The sequence below is a fragment of the Equus quagga genome, chromosome 2 (assembly GCF_021613505.1).
Source record: "Equus quagga isolate Etosha38 chromosome 2, UCLA_HA_Equagga_1.0, whole genome shotgun sequence".
NCBI lineage: Eukaryota > Metazoa > Chordata > Mammalia > Perissodactyla > Equidae > Equus > Equus quagga.
The window spans coordinates 92,585,455-92,600,930 of record NC_060268.1 but is presented as its reverse complement, the minus strand read 5'-3'; the positions used below and the strand labels follow the sequence as shown (position 1 = coordinate 92,600,930).

General features: G+C 52.5%; 3 protein-coding genes across 4 annotated transcripts in view; 1 reads left to right on the top strand and 2 right to left on the bottom strand.

Moving 5' to 3' along the window:
• Positions 1 to 909: 909 nt before the first annotated feature.
• On the bottom strand, positions 910 to 9,137 carry GDPGP1 (GDP-D-glucose phosphorylase 1). 2 transcript variants are annotated; one of them, XM_046652189.1, is made up of 4 exons: positions 8,766 to 9,137; positions 8,404 to 8,439; positions 3,309 to 3,365; positions 910 to 2,255 (listed from the first exon to the last, which is right to left on the bottom strand). In XM_046652189.1, exon 4 carries the CDS (start codon positions 2,244 to 2,246, stop codon positions 1,056 to 1,058), a length of 1,191 nt encoding a protein of 396 aa, XP_046508145.1. In that variant the 5' UTR covers positions 2,247 to 2,255; positions 3,309 to 3,365; positions 8,404 to 8,439; positions 8,766 to 9,137; the 3' UTR covers positions 910 to 1,055. The 2 variants fall into 2 exon arrangements, with proteins under 2 accessions (XP_046508145.1, XP_046508144.1); XM_046652188.1 differs by lacking the exon at positions 8,404 to 8,439.
• A 145-nt stretch (positions 9,138 to 9,282) lies between these two features.
• On the top strand, positions 9,283 to 12,838 carry CIB1 (calcium and integrin binding 1). The gene is made up of 7 exons (XM_046652190.1): positions 9,283 to 9,523; positions 9,628 to 9,662; positions 10,765 to 10,873; positions 11,783 to 11,933; positions 12,048 to 12,166; positions 12,252 to 12,340; positions 12,578 to 12,838. Exons 1-7 carry the CDS (start codon positions 9,473 to 9,475, stop codon positions 12,597 to 12,599), a joined length of 576 nt encoding a protein of 191 aa, XP_046508146.1. The 5' UTR covers positions 9,283 to 9,472; the 3' UTR covers positions 12,600 to 12,838.
• Positions 12,839 to 13,088: 250 nt separating this feature from the next.
• Positions 13,089 to 15,476, bottom strand: part of SEMA4B (semaphorin 4B) — a 35,518-nt gene continuing 33,130 nt past the window's right edge. The window contains exon 15 of the mRNA XM_046652187.1: positions 13,089 to 15,317. Coding sequence (XP_046508143.1) covers positions 14,578 to 15,317 — 740 coding nt within the window. The 3' untranslated portion in view covers positions 13,089 to 14,577. The remainder of the gene's footprint in view (positions 15,318 to 15,476) is intronic.

Genomic DNA, 15,476 nt, shown 5'->3' with positions numbered 1-15,476 from the left:
AAAGGCTTGCAGAAAGAGGCATGAGGCTAAAATTACTGCAACGTGCCAAAAACACGAGGGTGACCAGATTTTTTGGAGAGAAATTTCAATATCAAACATATCAGTGTAAACATTTAAACGTGAAACTGGTTTTCTTATGAGATGGGTTGTGCTGCATATTCTACCTTATCCCAGGGAGACTTTATAACGTCTTTTCAGGTATAAAACCTCTAAAATCCTGTATAAAAGCTTCATACGGGCCTGGGCAGAGAAAGCCAACTAGCTGGAGAGCTGAGCCTCAGCTTGGGGCCTGAGAACTGTCAGGACAGCACCACCACGGTTATGGGAGCCGCTGCCTGGAGGAGTGGTCCCAAGTGCAGACCCAGCTCGGCTCCTGGCATCTCCCTGCCTGGGCTATGGTCCTGATGCCACTCCGCAGGAGCTGTCTGACCATGGACAAGCTATTAAATCTCTGTCAGTCTCGTCTCTTCATCTGTTAAGTGGAGTTTTCAGAGGACCTGCACCTTCAACGCTGTGAGGACCCCTTGTTTACACAGGAGATGGCGGACGTGAAGAACGCTCAGCTCAGTGTTGGGGGCTGGAGGAAAATTCAAGGTGGCCAAGTAGGTGAAGAACATGCTATAAAAGGGCATCTGGAGAGGGCTGAATGTAGGGGAGGGATGAAGGAATAAAACTCCAGTGGGCAAAGGCAGAAAAAGCAGGGGCGAGAACAGAGGAAGTGGGGGCATGATGCCAGAGGCACATAAACTATCATTTTGCTAAGATTTGATACGAAAGGAAGACAAAACTCCATATCTAAAGTCAGGAGTATGTAACTCTCATGCACACGCCCTTAACAATAGGTTTGACATCCCTGGGGCTTGTCCAAGAAGACAGGAGAGAAGAAGCAGATACATCCACGAGGGCTCATTCATTCGATTTATTCCAAGGTTTCTCCTCTTTAAAGAGACCACTTATCAGATCTTTATCCCTCCCCTTAGGCTGAAACAGATGAGAAGGCAGTCGTGAAAAATGCCCAAATGACCATTATGGACAGCTCTCTAAAGGGACTTAGATCAGTAAGAAAATAAATACTTCTGGAAGGATTCCTGCTCCTCCTGGGCTGTCAAAGCGACCAGTGCTGCCTGTACCTCCTCTGCTTGGGCTGGGGGCAGCAGGCAGTCTTGGATGAGGGCCAGGGCAGCTGCCTCTGTCAGGCTGCTGAAGTCTTGGGACGTTTTGACAGGGAGGTGCCCAGCCAGCTCACAGAGGGCAACATTGAACGCCCCGCCTTCCTTTATCCCAAAGCTGGACTTCCGGGCCCACAGAATTACTCGGACCCCCGTGAGGGCTGAGGAAGGTGATGTTTTTCCCGGTGGGGCCCCCCTGGTCACAAACAAGTTGTGTGCAATCTCGTGGTCAGTCAGGTAGTCAGTGGCCCGACACACCCTGCTTATCAAGGCTTCCAGTTCAGGCCCCGGCCCGCTGGCGTAAAAGAGGAAGCCGGGGGCTGGAAGGGCCTGGAGCAGATGCAGGCGACCCCCAGGGTCCAGGGGCTTGCTGGGGGCTCCCTCCACGGGCAGTCTGTGGGCCAGGTAGTAGCCATGCAGGTGCAGGTGATTCACCGAGGCCAAGCCACCCAGGCTGTTGAAGCCGACACGGAAGCCTGGGTGTGAGCTCAGCAGCACAGCCTCAACCCCAGCCTGCAGCGCCCCTGGCAGCAGGCGCTGGGGGAGCCCGCGGGCAGGCTCAGGCACCAGCAGCACGTGGCCCCACTCCAAAGGGCTGACATTGATCATCACGAGGATGTCCTCTTGCTGGAGAGCACCTGGGAGACCGGGCTCCCGGTGCAGTCGGAAGAGGACTTCTCCTGGCCGGATCTTGTTGAAGTTAAACTGTTCAGGGTCGAACGCCTGCCTCACGCTCCTGATATTCTGGGGGCGCCTCCTCTGCACGCCTCGCTCCACATTCAGCTGAGCCACAAAACCCACAGCACCAGGGAGGGTTTGGGTCTGCAGCTCCCCCAGGTGGTAGCGGAACAGCCCCAGCTCCATCCGCTGCCTCCAGGCAGAGCAGAGCACACAGTCGAAGCGGGACAGCGGTGGTGGCGCGTCTGGGAGGCCCGGTGCCCTCCTCGGCCACTGAATCCCTTCCAGCAGAAGCTCCTCCTGCCGGTAGACAAAGTCAGGAATGCCGTGCCCTTCCCAGTCCTCGCTGTTTTCAGGCAGCAAATAGGAAGTTTCATTTGAATCACATGGAAGAGCCATAGGGTGGACCTGAAACAATCATAAGAGGTGACAAATACATGATGCCACCCCATTTCCAGAGATTTTTTTATTTTGCATTAACCCTTACTTTTTTTTCCTGATTACAAAAGTAATGTATGCCTTTGGTAAAACATTTTGAAAACACAGAAATCACTCATAATTCCATCACTTGCAGACAAGTGTATATTTTTGCTGAATTAAAAATATATATCGAATTTTTTTCTTTCTAAAAATTATATCTATTGAGTAAACTTTCTTAATGGAGGAAAAAATAAAGATAAAATACAATCCTTATTTCAATGCCTGGGGGACAAAAACAATTTACATTTAGCCTTATTTTCATATATAGTCATGTGTCACTTAATGACGGGAATACATTCTGAGAAATGCGTCGTTAGGCAATTCTATTGTTGTGCAAACATCATAGCGTGCACTTACACAAACCTAGATGGTACAGCCCACTACACACCTAGGCTCTATGGTACTAATCTTATGGGACCTCCGTCATATACATGGTCCGTGGTTAACTGAAATGTCATTATGTGGCACATGACTGTACAGATGGGTCTTGAGTTTTTCAGCCAGTCTTTAACTGTTGTACATGGAGGTTGTTGCCAGTTTCATATTATACACAATGTTCTGATGAACATCCTGTGCATTTATTCTTGCAGACATGTTTTTATGTTCCATTAAAATAGAACGCCAGTGGACCACTGGGTCAGAGAAGGCTCACAGCTCAGGCATTTGATACAGACTCTACCAAACTGCCCTCCGGAGAACCGGACCAGGGTTCAGTGTACGAGAATGGCCAGGGTTTCAAAGGTGACCACTCCTTTTGTGGGAATAGCTTTCCTGCTGTTTGGTAGTGATTCCAAACAGCCATGCAGACAGCCATTTGGGTGAGGATGGCCCGACGTGTGCACCAGGGCCCAGGGCCAATCCTTCAAGGGGGAAGTCAGTACCCATCTTCACCTCCCACTGTGCCCTGGAGCCCTGTGGAGCCACAGGGCCAGGGCCAGGGGCTTGCTGTTGGCCCAGACACGACTTCTGAAGGAGGCTTACCCCAGGGGAGGTGCTGCAGTCCACGTTTGGGTTCCCTCAGCTCTGCTGGTCCAGAAACTTCACAATGACAAAAAATAGAGTAAACAAAGACATACAAAATGACATTTCACAAGTCCAGCTGAGTTTAATGAGTACAGTTTCAGTCTTGCGAGATGAAAACATTTTAGAGATCGGTTGTACAACAACGTGAATATACTTAACACTAGTAAACTGGACACTTAGAAATGGTTAAGATGATTAATTATATGTGTTTTTGACTACAATAAAAAAATTTTTTAGGGGCCAGCCCCGTAGCCGAGTGGTTAAGTTCATGCCCTCTGCTTCAGTGGCCTGGGGTTTCGCCGGTTAGGATCCTGGGCGTGGACATGGCACCGCTCATCAGGCCACGGTGAGGCGGCATCCCACATGCCACAACTAGAAGGACCCACAAGTAAAATATACAACTATATACTGGGGGAACTTGGGGAGAAAAAGCAGAAAAAAAAAAAGAAGATTGGCAACAATTGTTAGCTCAGGTGCCAATCTTTAAAAAATAAAAATAAATAATTTTTTTAAAGTCAAGCTAGGCATAATTTTGACAATAAAATGTAAAATCTTAAATTATTCTATGGAAAGTGAGTCTCAGATATTTGTCCAGAGAAGATACACAAATGGCCAATATGCACATGAACAGATGTTCAACATCACTAATCATTAGGGAAACACAAATCAAAATCATAATGAGATATCTCTTCACACCTATTAGGATGGCTACTACGAAAAGACCAGAACACAATGAGTGGGCAAGGATACAGTCATGTGCCACATAACAATATTTCAGTCAACGACAGGCTGCATATATGACAGTGGTCCAGTAAGATCAGTACCATAGAGCCTAGGTGTGTAGTGGGCTGTACCATCCAGGTTTGTTAAGTACATTCTGTGATGATCGCACAACTACGAAGTCGCCTAACAACGCATTCCTCAGATTGTATCCCTGTCATCAAGTGACATGTGACTGTACAGAGAAACTGGAACCTTGTGCACTGTTGGTAGGAATGTAAAGGATGCAGCCACTATGGAGAATAATACAGCAATTCCTCAAAAGAGTAAAAATGGAATCACTATGCAATTCAGCAATTCCACTTCTGAGTATAGAAGCAAAAGAAAGCAGGGTTTCAAAGAGATATGTGCACCCCCATGTTCATAGCAGCATTATTCATAACATTCAAAAGGTGGATGCAACCCAAGTACCCATCGATAGATGAGTGGATAAACAAAATGTGGTTTATCTATATAATGGAATATTATTCAGTCAGGAATATTATTCAGAAGGAAAGAAATGCTGACAGATGCTACAACATGGATGAACCATGAGGACATTATGCTAAGTGAAATAAGCCAGACACAAAAGGACAAATATTGTATGATTCCACTTAAATAAGGTACTTAGAGTGGTCAAATTCACAGAATGGTGGTTCCCAGAGGCTGGGAGTGGGGAGGGAATGAGGAGTTGTTTGTTGTTTAATGGATATAGAGTTTCAATTCTGCAAGATCACAGAGGTCTGGAGGTTGGCTGCGCAACAATGAGAATATACTTAACACTACTGAACTGTGCACTTAGAAATGGTTCAGATGTTAAATTTTATGTTATGTGTTTACCACAATAAAAAAAAGTCAAGATGGTAAATTTTATGTTACGTATATTTTACCATAATTAAAGAAAATTTTTTTAAGTGAGTCTCAAAATAGATTTAAGAAATGCAACAATTTCCTGAGTCATATTTAAGACAGTATTCATTACTCATTCATTCATTCAGGGTCAGTGCCTACTCGTGCCCACTCCTGATGCTCTTCTGTGCACCCTGCTCCATGTTCAGCTGTGTACAAAACCCACGTATTTATGGAGTAACTGCTGCGTGTGGGACAATGAAGACACAGTGGCGAATAAGGCAAACAAGGTCCCTATCCTCATGGAACCTACATCCCATGGGGGAGTCAGACGACAAGCAAAATGAACATGTTAACCACCCAAGCTCACAGCATCCTGTGGGAAATAAACAAGCGACACCATAGAGGGTAACTAAGAGTGGGATCAGGGCATCCTACTTCAGTAAGAGGGCAGGGCTCTCTGAGATGACAGCTGAGAAGACATGCAGGATGAGAAGAAGCCTGCCATGAAGAGCTGAGGAAAGTGTGTTCGGGGCAAAGGCAACTGCCAGTCCAAGGCCCTGAGCCAGGCAGATGCTTGGCCTGTGCGAGAAACAGAAAGGAGGCCAGTATTATTGGAGCATGGCCGACAAAGGGGAGAGGGCCCCAGATGAGGCCGGAGAGGAAGGCAGCAGCCAGATTAGCTGCAGGGCCTTACACATCATGGTCAGGAGCTTGGATTTTACTCTAAATGGAATAAGAAATCACTGGCAGGTTCTAAGCAGAAGGACCATCTGATATTTCATAACTTTTTCTAACTGCTATGTGGAAAATGGACTGTAGGGGAGCAAAGGGGAAGCAGACCATTTTGGAGGCCACTCTGGTGACCAGGTGAGCGACGAGGGCAACTGGACAGTGTAGTTGGCAATAGAGATAGAGGGGAGCAGGGGATGCAGGTCATGTTTTGAAGGCTGAACCAACCGGGCCTGCTGACATGCTGGCTATGGGGACTGAAGGAAAGGGAAGAACTGGGAGTGACTTGGCTTCAGGAACTAGGTAAACTGCAGCGGCATTTACAGAGAAGAAGAGGCTGGGGAGGCGGGTGGGAACAGGTTGACTAGAGGAAGGGGGAATCAAGAGTTCAATTTTGATTAGAGTCATGCCTAGTTCAATGATGGGGATAGGTTCTGAGAAATGTGTCATTAGGCGATTCGTCATTGTGCAAACATCATAGTGTGTACTTACACAACCCTAGATGGTACAGCCCACTACACGCCTAGGCTCTATGGTACTCATCTGGTGGGACCACCATTGTATATGTGGTCTGTCGTTGATGGAAACATCATCATGCGGCACATGACTGTGTTGAGTTTGAGATGAGCCTGGGCATCCAAGAAGAGAAGTGTTGTAGGCAGTCGGATAGTTCAACCTGGAGGTCAAGGGTAAGATCTGGGCAAGATAGAAACTTGGAGTAGCACTTAAAGCCAGGGGCTAGGACGAAGGACCCAGGACCAAGATGATACCAAAAGGCTAAAAATATGAGTAAAGAGACATCAATCAACAGCATCAATAAAAAGTGGGTATGGTGATATATATGTTACAGTGAACTAGTACACAAAAAGCATTACCTAGGAATACCTAGGAATGTCACTTTAGAGTGACAAATCACTAGTGACCACGTGACAGGATTCAACATTTACAGGAAAACCTGGAGAAGGGGAACACTAGTTGCATGTCTATATCATGCCAGGCATGGGTGAGAAATTAGTTTTAGAGGCTGACAGGTGTTTGAATTCTAGCTAGACTACTCACTAGCGATGTGACCTTGAGTCCCTAGAAGAAAGTCCATTTCCTTGCCTCCGCCTCTGGGCTCTCGAGGCCTAGCTGTGCCTCCCTCTCTCACCTCATCTCCTACCACTCTTCCCCTTTCCCGCTCCCCTCCTCATTTTCACTCAGCTAATTCCTGCTCATGGCCTTGGCACTTACTGTTCTTTCTGCCTAAAATACCCTTTTCCCAGATTTTCTTCGCATGGCTGGCTCCTTGAGGTCTCAGATCAAATGTCATTGCCTCAGAGAAATCTTCTGTGGCCCTCCTATCTAAAGTCCCAAGGAAAACAGGGAGAAGGAAATAATATTACAAGCAGGGAGAAAAATGTCTTGGAAAACAAAAAAAAGTGGAATACATAAATCCAAGAGTTGGTACATTGACAAAAAACGGGATCTAGGAACAAGCCTTTGAAAAACCTAAGAAACAAAACAAAATTTTACAACAAGCAGCACTAGAAGCTATTTTTAACAGTATATCAGCAACTCAGTTTATCATTGTACCAAGAGATGATCAGGGACAGGAAGGACAATATGCTAACCAGACTCACCAGGGACTACTGGATGACTCAGAAGGCCTATTTAATAATTTATGAGAAGCACGCCACACAGCACAAAGTGTTCCTATTGGCTGGTCACTATCGTCCTTCCTCTATACAGAAATCTACCAGGAAGCAAAATTATAATCAGAAGGTTGTCCAATGAAGAAGGGTTCGGAGCCCTGTGAGGTGGCTGGGAGTGCCAGATCACAGCTGGTCACCATGGCACAAGGCCGATTTCCCCTCTTCCCCATGAAGAGATACAGTCTCCCCATGAGTCCAAGGATTCGCCTTAGGGCCAGCGCTCCCTCTGCGCAGTCTAGCACAGGAGACACAGTAACACCTTCTTGCTCTTTGCCTACCCTTTGACTAACTGAAGAACAACCTTTTCTTGGACAGAAAGAGCCCACTATCAAGAGAAAAATTCTCCTGCTGGGACAGGACTAGACTCCAGTCACTTTGACTGGTTTTGGTGTTCGTACTGCCGTGCAGCCTCCCCTTCTCGGAATGGAGTGTTTCCACAACGGTGGGGCTCACATGTTGATATACTGAGTCTGACTAACGTCACTCTCAGACGATCCCCTTATTATGGGGTGCTGGGAAAACTAGTCACTCAGCAAACATTTACTCAACAACTGCCACATATCAGGTCCTGGAGATCACGATTCTCATAGCTCACGGGGTTTACAGTCTGGTGGTGGAAACAGACAATAACCCAATCATCACCCAAGTAAATATAAACTGCAAACATGATACATGCTCTCAAGAAGCAGCACTGGGTAATCAGCAAGTGTGAGACAGATTCCTAACCCAGGGAGTCAGGAAAGGCTTCCCTGAGGATGAGATGGCAGAGGAACTGAGAGCCCAGAGTGGCTGAAACACAGAAAGCCTGAGGGAACAGCAGAGATGCTGAAGTCAGACTACAGAGGGCCAGGATTTGGGTTTTTAACCACTTAATGGTTAAATGGTTAAGACTAACATGCTCAGATTTAGACTTTACAAACATCAGAATGGAAGAATGAAATGGAAGAATCCTAAATTAATTCCTCTGATTTTGTCAATTATACTTCAATAAAGCTGAAAACAAACAAAAAGAGTCTCACCTCCTCCTTCCCCTCTCAGCAGCCTGGAATGCTCTCCTTTTGAAATAACGCAGGTTCATTCATTCATGTATGCATCCAATAAATATTTACCGAAAGCCTCCCAGGTGCCAAGCAGGGTCCTAGCAAACAGGTCAGCCTCAGCCCCTATCAGCCTCCTGCTCCCCGCTCTGAGCCGCTATCGCCCCGGAGCACGCAGCCTGGGCGCAGGGTAGGGTCAGAGGAGAGCATGCAGGCAGGAGGGAGGAGTACAGCAGCGGGGAGCCTCACACGGCAGCGACCGCTGTCAAAAGGCCGGAGCCTAGACAACTCAGAACCCCTCTCGACAGCCGTAAAATTTCCACACTTGTAAGATGGGCACCTACCTTGCAGGCCTGCGTAAGATCGGACATAACTATGCACAGCGCTTGGCATCCAGCTGGCCATCAGGAGACGGCCTCAGCCGGCAGCAGGGTTATGGTCATTTCTGGAGCGGTGGCAACTCGCCACGTGGGGGCTGCAACACGTGCGGCGCGGGCCAGCTGGCAACGTCTGGATGGAGAAGCCCTCGCTGGGCAGAGGGCAGCCGACCGCCTCTGGCCACGCAGCCAGCCTCCAGTTTCCCGGTTGCCCCGGCTCCAGAGACTTCCCTGATGCCCCTTACCGGATCCCGCCCAAGGTCGCCCCCGCCACCGCCTGCGGCAGGTGAGGAGGACTCACCGCGCGACTCCGCCCAAGCTGCCACCCGGCCCATAGCGAGCCCGCGGCGCCCTCCACGCATGCGCAGCCTGCTCACGGGGCGCGGCGCGGCCCGCCCACCCCGGAGGCGGGGCCGTGCGGCCTGGGCTCCGCCCCGGAGCGTCCGGCCCCGCCTCCAGCTCGCCGGGGCCCTCCCGGAGTTGGGAGCCGGCCGGCTGAGCCCGGCGGGAGCGCCTGGGCGCTTTAAGGAGGGGGCGGGCCCCGGGGCGGCGGCCCCAGGAGCGGTTGCCGCGGGGACTGGACGGGGCGGGGACGCGGCCCGAGGGCGGAAGTGAGAAAGTTGCCGGCGTCCCGAGACGAGTCGGCGGAGCTGTGCGCGCGGCGCGGCGCGGCGATGGGGGCCTCGGGCAGTCGCCTGTCCAAGGAGCTGCTGGCCGAGTACCAGGTGCGCGGGACGGCGGCCCCCAGGGAGCGGGCGCGCGGGCCTGCCCTCGGGAGCGGGGTCCCCCGGCGGGCGGCCCGCTGAACCCGCCTCCGTTTGCCTTCCAGGACTTGACGTTCCTTACGAAGCAGGAGATTCTCCTGTAAGTGCCGTCTCGGTCCTCGCCTCTGCGATCCTCGAGGGGCGGCTTCGGGGGGCTCCGTCTCACAGACGGGCAAACCGAGGCCCCCCCAGCGGAAGGGGCGGTGGCCTGCCCTCAGAGGTCAGCCGCTGATCCGGAGCTGCGGTCCCGGGCCCCGAGCGCTCGGCTGTGCCCTGCTCCCGCCACGCCTCCCCGCCCGCGAGGGGGGCCCCAGCTCTGCACCGCGGGGCCGCCTCGTAGTCTCCAGCCCAAGTTAGGCGCCCTTTGCCCCTTGCGCCGCGGGCTTCTGCAAAACCGAACTTCCGCCCCAGTACAGCAGAGAGTGCTGTGGCTCCTGGATGGCTTTGCCGACTGGCAAAGCCGGAGATGCCTTGGGGAGCTTGGCTCCTGCTCCCCGCTCTACCTGAGTAATGCAGTAACCGTTAACGCTTACTGAGTACCTACCCTGCCCAGGAACTGTGCTAAGTGATTCCTACGTTACCTAGATTAATCCTCACGGGAGAGCTACGGGGACAGTGAAGCAGGTTCAGAGAAGGTTGGTAGCCTGCCTAAGACTACACGCCTGGTACGAGGCCTTGAACTGGGGCTGGAGCCCCGCTCTAGTCGTGTGCCAGCTCTCTGTGGCCAGGGCACTTGAGGAAGGAGGTTCCTGGGCTTCCCTTGGCAAAAGCGATCCCAGTGAAGGAGGTGGGGGCTGAGGAGGGGGTAGTTCAGGGGGCTGCTAGCCAGAGGGGGGCTTTGAGGAGCAGGAAGTCCCTGCAGTGAAATGCGAATGAGGTTTCGATTTTGCTCTTTTCTCCCTGTTCTTCAGGGGCAATTTCTGGCTCCTTCCCCAATCTTTCCATCCCTCAGGGAGCTCTGGAATGAGAGTCCAGCACGGTGCCTGGTGCACAGTAGGCAGTCAGTAAATACCCATTGCAAGAATGGACTCCCAGCCTGTACTGTCTTGTGACGTACCTCCCTTTGGCTTATGCCTGATGACTGAGAAGTTCTGTGCATGTGGCTCAGCCCCTCACCTGGTCTGCAGTGGGTAGCAAGGCAAGGACTGGGGGATGCAATACCCACAGGAAGGCGCGCCAACAGGTTCCCCTCCTTCTGCCAGAGCCCACAGGCGGTTTTGTGAGCTGCTTCCCCAGGAGCACCGGAGTGTGGAGGAGTCACTGCAGATACGAGTGTCCTTGGAGCAGATCCTCAGCCTTCCAGAGCTCAAGGTGCTAGCGCCCCACCCTCCCTCTGCTGCTCATCTTGAGATCGTGTGGTCACTCATCCCCATTCTTTTTTCTTTTTTTGAGGAGGATTAGCCCTGAGCTAACATCTGCTGCCAATCCTCCTCTTTTTGCTGAGGAAGACTGGCCCTGAGCTAACATTTGTGCCCATCTTCCTCTACTTTATATGTGGGACGCCTGCCACAGCATGGCTTGCCAAGCAGTGCCATGTGCGCACGCGGGATCCGAACTGGTGGACCCAGGGCCACCGAATCGGAACGTGCACACTTAACCGCTGTGCCACTGGGCTGGCCCCACTCATCCCCATTCTGGTCTTTTCTCTGTTTAGCCCTAATCTCCCGGGGGCAAGGACTTTACCAAAATCACCCAATGGAATTATCTAGAATGGTGTTTCTCAAACTGGGGTTCTCAGACGTATTCTTGGAGGCTCCAAGTTTTGTCCTTTAAGAGGACTTACCCTATTAAAATTTGAGAAACCCTATTCCAGAGGCAGATTGTTTCTCTGTAGGGCTGCTGCGGAAATTTCTATGCAAAGGGCCTGGCCTCGTGCCAGTAACAGTACATACTCAAGTAAATGTTTGTGTTCTAAAATAACCAGCCCATCTTGTTCTCTTTGCTTAGGATGGCTTCCTCTTCCTTCTCTGCCCCTTTTGGGCAGAGAAGGCCTGCTTTTGGGTTAAACCCTACTCCTAGGAAGCCATCCTGTCCCTTCCCCAGCTGGGTCATCGGTCCCCCTGCCCTCCCTGCCAGCCCCAAAGTGCTGGTGGTTCTCCCTCCTGAGCCTGAGCTCATGGTGTGAATACCGTGAGCTGCGCCTCCAGTTCCTGGGAGGGTTTGGTGAGTGTGCGACCTGGCCTGCGTCCCATGGTGTTCACAGAGCGCTCTCTTGCCTAGGCCAACCCCTTCAAGGAGCGAATCTGCAGGGTCTTCTCCACATCCCCAACCAGAGACAGCCTGAGCTTTGAGGACTTTCTGGACCTCCTCAGTGTGTTCAGTGACACAGCAACCCCAGACATAAAGTCCCACTATGCCTTCCGCATCTTTGGTAACACCACCCCTTCCCACGTGGTCTTTGTGCTGGTCCTGCTGGGGAGCTGGGGGTCATCCTTGGAGCTCATCTTGACCCTATCCTTTTTGGCCTCCTGTGACTGCTCTCTAGACTTTGATGATGATGGAACCTTGAACAGAGATGACCTGAGCCAGCTCGTGAACTGCCTCACGGGAGAGGGCGAGGACACACGGCTCAGTGCTTCCGAGATGAAGCAGCTCATAGACAATGTGAGCAGCTGGGCCGGGCCGGGTCGGGTCAGGGGGTGGGAGGGTAGGGGTGGGGCTTTGGCCTGAAGCTCTCTCCCTTTCCCAGATCCTGGAAGAGTCCGACATTGATAGGGATGGGACCATCAATCTCTCTGAGTTCCAGCATGTCATCTCTCGTTCACCAGACTTTGCAAGGTATGACGGTGATCCCCATCTGCTGCATCTGGGTCTGGGACGTTATTATGGGAGGTGGTGTCCAGGGTGAGAGAAAGCCCCCCCCCACTTCCTCTGAAGGTATCAGGGTAGCTCTTCTTCCAAAGGGACCAACAGGGGTGGGACACAGCCCATTCCCAGGGGTCATAGGGGTAAGTTTGGGTTTAGTCTCTATTCTCCTCTTCCAGCAAAAAACCCAAGCCTCTCTTCTCTTGTCAGCTCCTTTAAGATTGTCCTGTGACAGGAGGCACAGCGTGTGCCCCAGCACCCTGCTGAAGAACCTTGCCACTCCTGGGCTGTGACCAAGGTCATGCCTGTGTTGCCAGGGCTGGCCAAGCTGGCCTGGCCTAGAGCTGGCACCGCGCAGTCTCGCCCCGGGCAGGGGAGGGGCCCGCACATCAAGGCCTCTCCCCTTCTCCCTGCCACTGTCATGGCTGTTTGTGTTTCTACTAATCAATAATAAAGGTTTAGAAGTTTTGACCCTGTGTGTGACACTAGAAACACTGGTATGAGGCAGGACTGGATTTCTAGGAGCCTTCGGTCATACTGGGAATAAACAGGAGCAAAAGGAGGGGCCAGCAGGAAGTCAAACTGCACCCCGCCCCTCCCGCCCCTTCGTGGGGATGTGAGGATGAAGGGCAGCGTTGGGATGGAATCCTTCTGTATCCCAGTCGTGATGGTGGTTACAAGAGTTTCTACAGGTGTTAAACTTTACAGAACTGTATACCAAAAGAAAACAACCAGCTTTACTGTGTGATCATTTTCAAAACAGACATTTTTTTGGAGAGTTAAAAAAACAAACAAGCCTGTCACCTGTGCCGCCACCGCTGAACTGGAGATGCAAAGTAAGGGGGGTCAGGGAACCCGAACGTCCCCTGCCCCTGCCCCATGAGTGCGTCAGTCCCCACCTTAAGAACCATGCTGCCCCAAGAGAGGCGCTCAGCCAGCCAGGCGAGGCCGGCTCTGGCCCACTAGCCCCTGAGAGAGGTGGCCTGGAACCTCCCAGATGTCAGAGAACTAGACCAACCTCAAAGAGCAAGTCTTTTTTTTTTTTTTTGAGGAAGATTAGCCCTGGGCTAACATCCGTGCCTATCTTCCTCTGCTTTATATGTGGGACTCCTGCCACAGCACGGCTTGCGAAGCGGTGCCCTGTCCGCACCCGGGATCCAAACCGGCGAACCCCAGGCCACCAAAGTGGAACGTGCGCACTTAACCGCTGCGCCACCAGGCAGGCCCCGCAATAGTCCTTTAAGAGGAAGGGCCAGGATTCAATTTCAATTCTTTAGATTTTATTAAAAAAAAAAAAAAAAACAGTAAAGTGCATCTTATTAAAAAAAATATAAAACCCACATAAACTCAAGGGCCCTGTGCCGGGCAGTATCAACATCCCTTAGACGGGAGGCAGGCAGTGTGCAGGGGGACTTGGGAACTGGGCTCGAAGAGGCGGCTCGGGTGGACGTGGGGAAAGGGACACACAGGCTCTCAGGCTGGGCTGGAGGAAGGCAGGCAACGGTTCCCTCCTTGAATTCAGAGGGAAAGGTCTAATTGTCATGAACTCTCTTCTGGGCTGGTGCCCCCTCTCTCATGTGGCCACGGCCTGATGCAGGCCGGAAATGTCTAGGAGGTGGGTCTGAACCCCGGGGCCTGGTGAGGGCTGCAGCGCCGACATAGCCCTCTGGTCCCTGAGGTGACGGGATGATGGCGGTAACAACTTGGCCAGTCGGCAAGGCAGGACCCATGGCGCTGGCGCCGCCGCTGGCCCCTGGCTCTGCAGTGAGAGGGCAGGCTGTGGCGGCAGGACAACGCCGAAGGTGGAAGAGGCCAGCTGGGGAGGGATTTCCAGCTGTCTGAAACATCCACTTTGGATGTGGCCCCAAGGCCCCTGCAGGACCTTAAGGCTAGGGGCTGTGAACCGGAGCGGCCGTTCGTGTTGCATTCTGTGTCGTCTCTCATTCTTCTCACTCGTAATTCACATTTTCATTTGTTTTTTAAACAAAGGGCTCAGTTTACATAAGGAGCACTGTTCTGCCCACCTAGACAGGCCCCCATCTTCAGCCAGGACCTCCGGGGCTGTGGCTGGCTGGGTCGGAGGGGGCCTCGCTACTTGGCTGAAGAGCAGCGGGCTGGCCCCGTTGCTTCCAAGGACTGGGCACCATGGTTGTGTTCCATGGGGAGCACTCCTGGCCCCTGAAGCCAGGGTGGCCTCTAGAAGTCTGCTCTCACACCACGGAGTCCCGGATCTCAGAGCCCAGGCGGACGCGGGGCCGGGGGCACACTGGGGACACCTCCACGAAGCTGTCCTGGATGCTGAGTGGCCTCTTCTCTGATTCGGTGAAGACCCGGGGCACTGGGGAGCTATCTGACAGTGCCTGATAGCCTCGGTGGTCGAGTAGGGTGCTAGGGGGGCCCACGCCATTGAGCGGCCGGGTCTCAGGTGGCAGCACCACAGGGCGGGTCTTGGGGTGCACACTGGCGCACTCTCCCTGCTTCAGGAAGACTTTCATGCCTCCCCGGTGCCGGTAGAGGAAGAATAAAATTAGGAGCACCACGGCGAACACGAACAGCGTGCACATCACCAGGAACTCGGTCCAGTAGGACTTGTCCACGCTCCAGCTGACCTTGCCACTGGCTGGCGCACTCACCCGCGACGTGTTGATGATGACAGGCACGCTGCCGCTGTGGTCCCCTTGGTCTCCCATGTCCTCTATGACCTTGGGGCAGTAGCTGGTTACCAGCTGCTGGAAGCTCTCCTCCAGAGACCAACACTGGAAATGCCCCAGCTCCTGCTGGCTGCCCACCAGCAGCAGGTCCCCAGTGGGCAACACACGGCAGGAGGCTGAGGCATTGATAGGGACCCCATTGTGAAGCCAGAGCCGGGTCGCCAGGTTGGAGAGGAGGGGGCAGGCCAGGGTGTTCACCGTGTTGGGCTGGAACAGGACTTGCTCACATGGCTCCTCGCCTACGGGCAGAAGAGGCACAGGGTAAAGGGGGGCTGGAGTCCTGGTGTGCCCCAGGCTCACCCACCTCCCTCGGGGCTGTGCTCCTCATGCCATGACACGCAACCCTGGGGACTTCAGGGCCTGAGTCTCACTTCCCAGGGCCCTGCTTGCAGGGCTGG

What these genes read in the sequence shown, in the direction of transcription:
- CIB1 (XM_046652190.1), top strand. Translation starts at nt 9,473, where the DNA reads ATGGGGGCCTCGGGCAGTCGCCTGTCCAAGGAGCTGCTGGCCGAGTAC. An exon ending in ACGAAGCAGGAGATTCTCCT is followed by an intron (nt 9,663 to 10,764) that starts GTAAGTGCCGTC and finishes TCCTTCTGCCAG; the next exon opens with AGCCCACAGGCGGTTTTGTG. An exon ending in CTATGCCTTCCGCATCTTTG is followed by an intron (nt 11,934 to 12,047) that starts GTAACACCACCC and finishes ACTGCTCTCTAG; the next exon opens with ACTTTGATGATGATGGAACC.
- GDPGP1 (XM_046652189.1), bottom strand. Translation starts at nt 2,246, where the DNA reads ATGGCTCTTCCATGTGATTCAAATGAAACTTCCTATTTGCTGCCTGAA.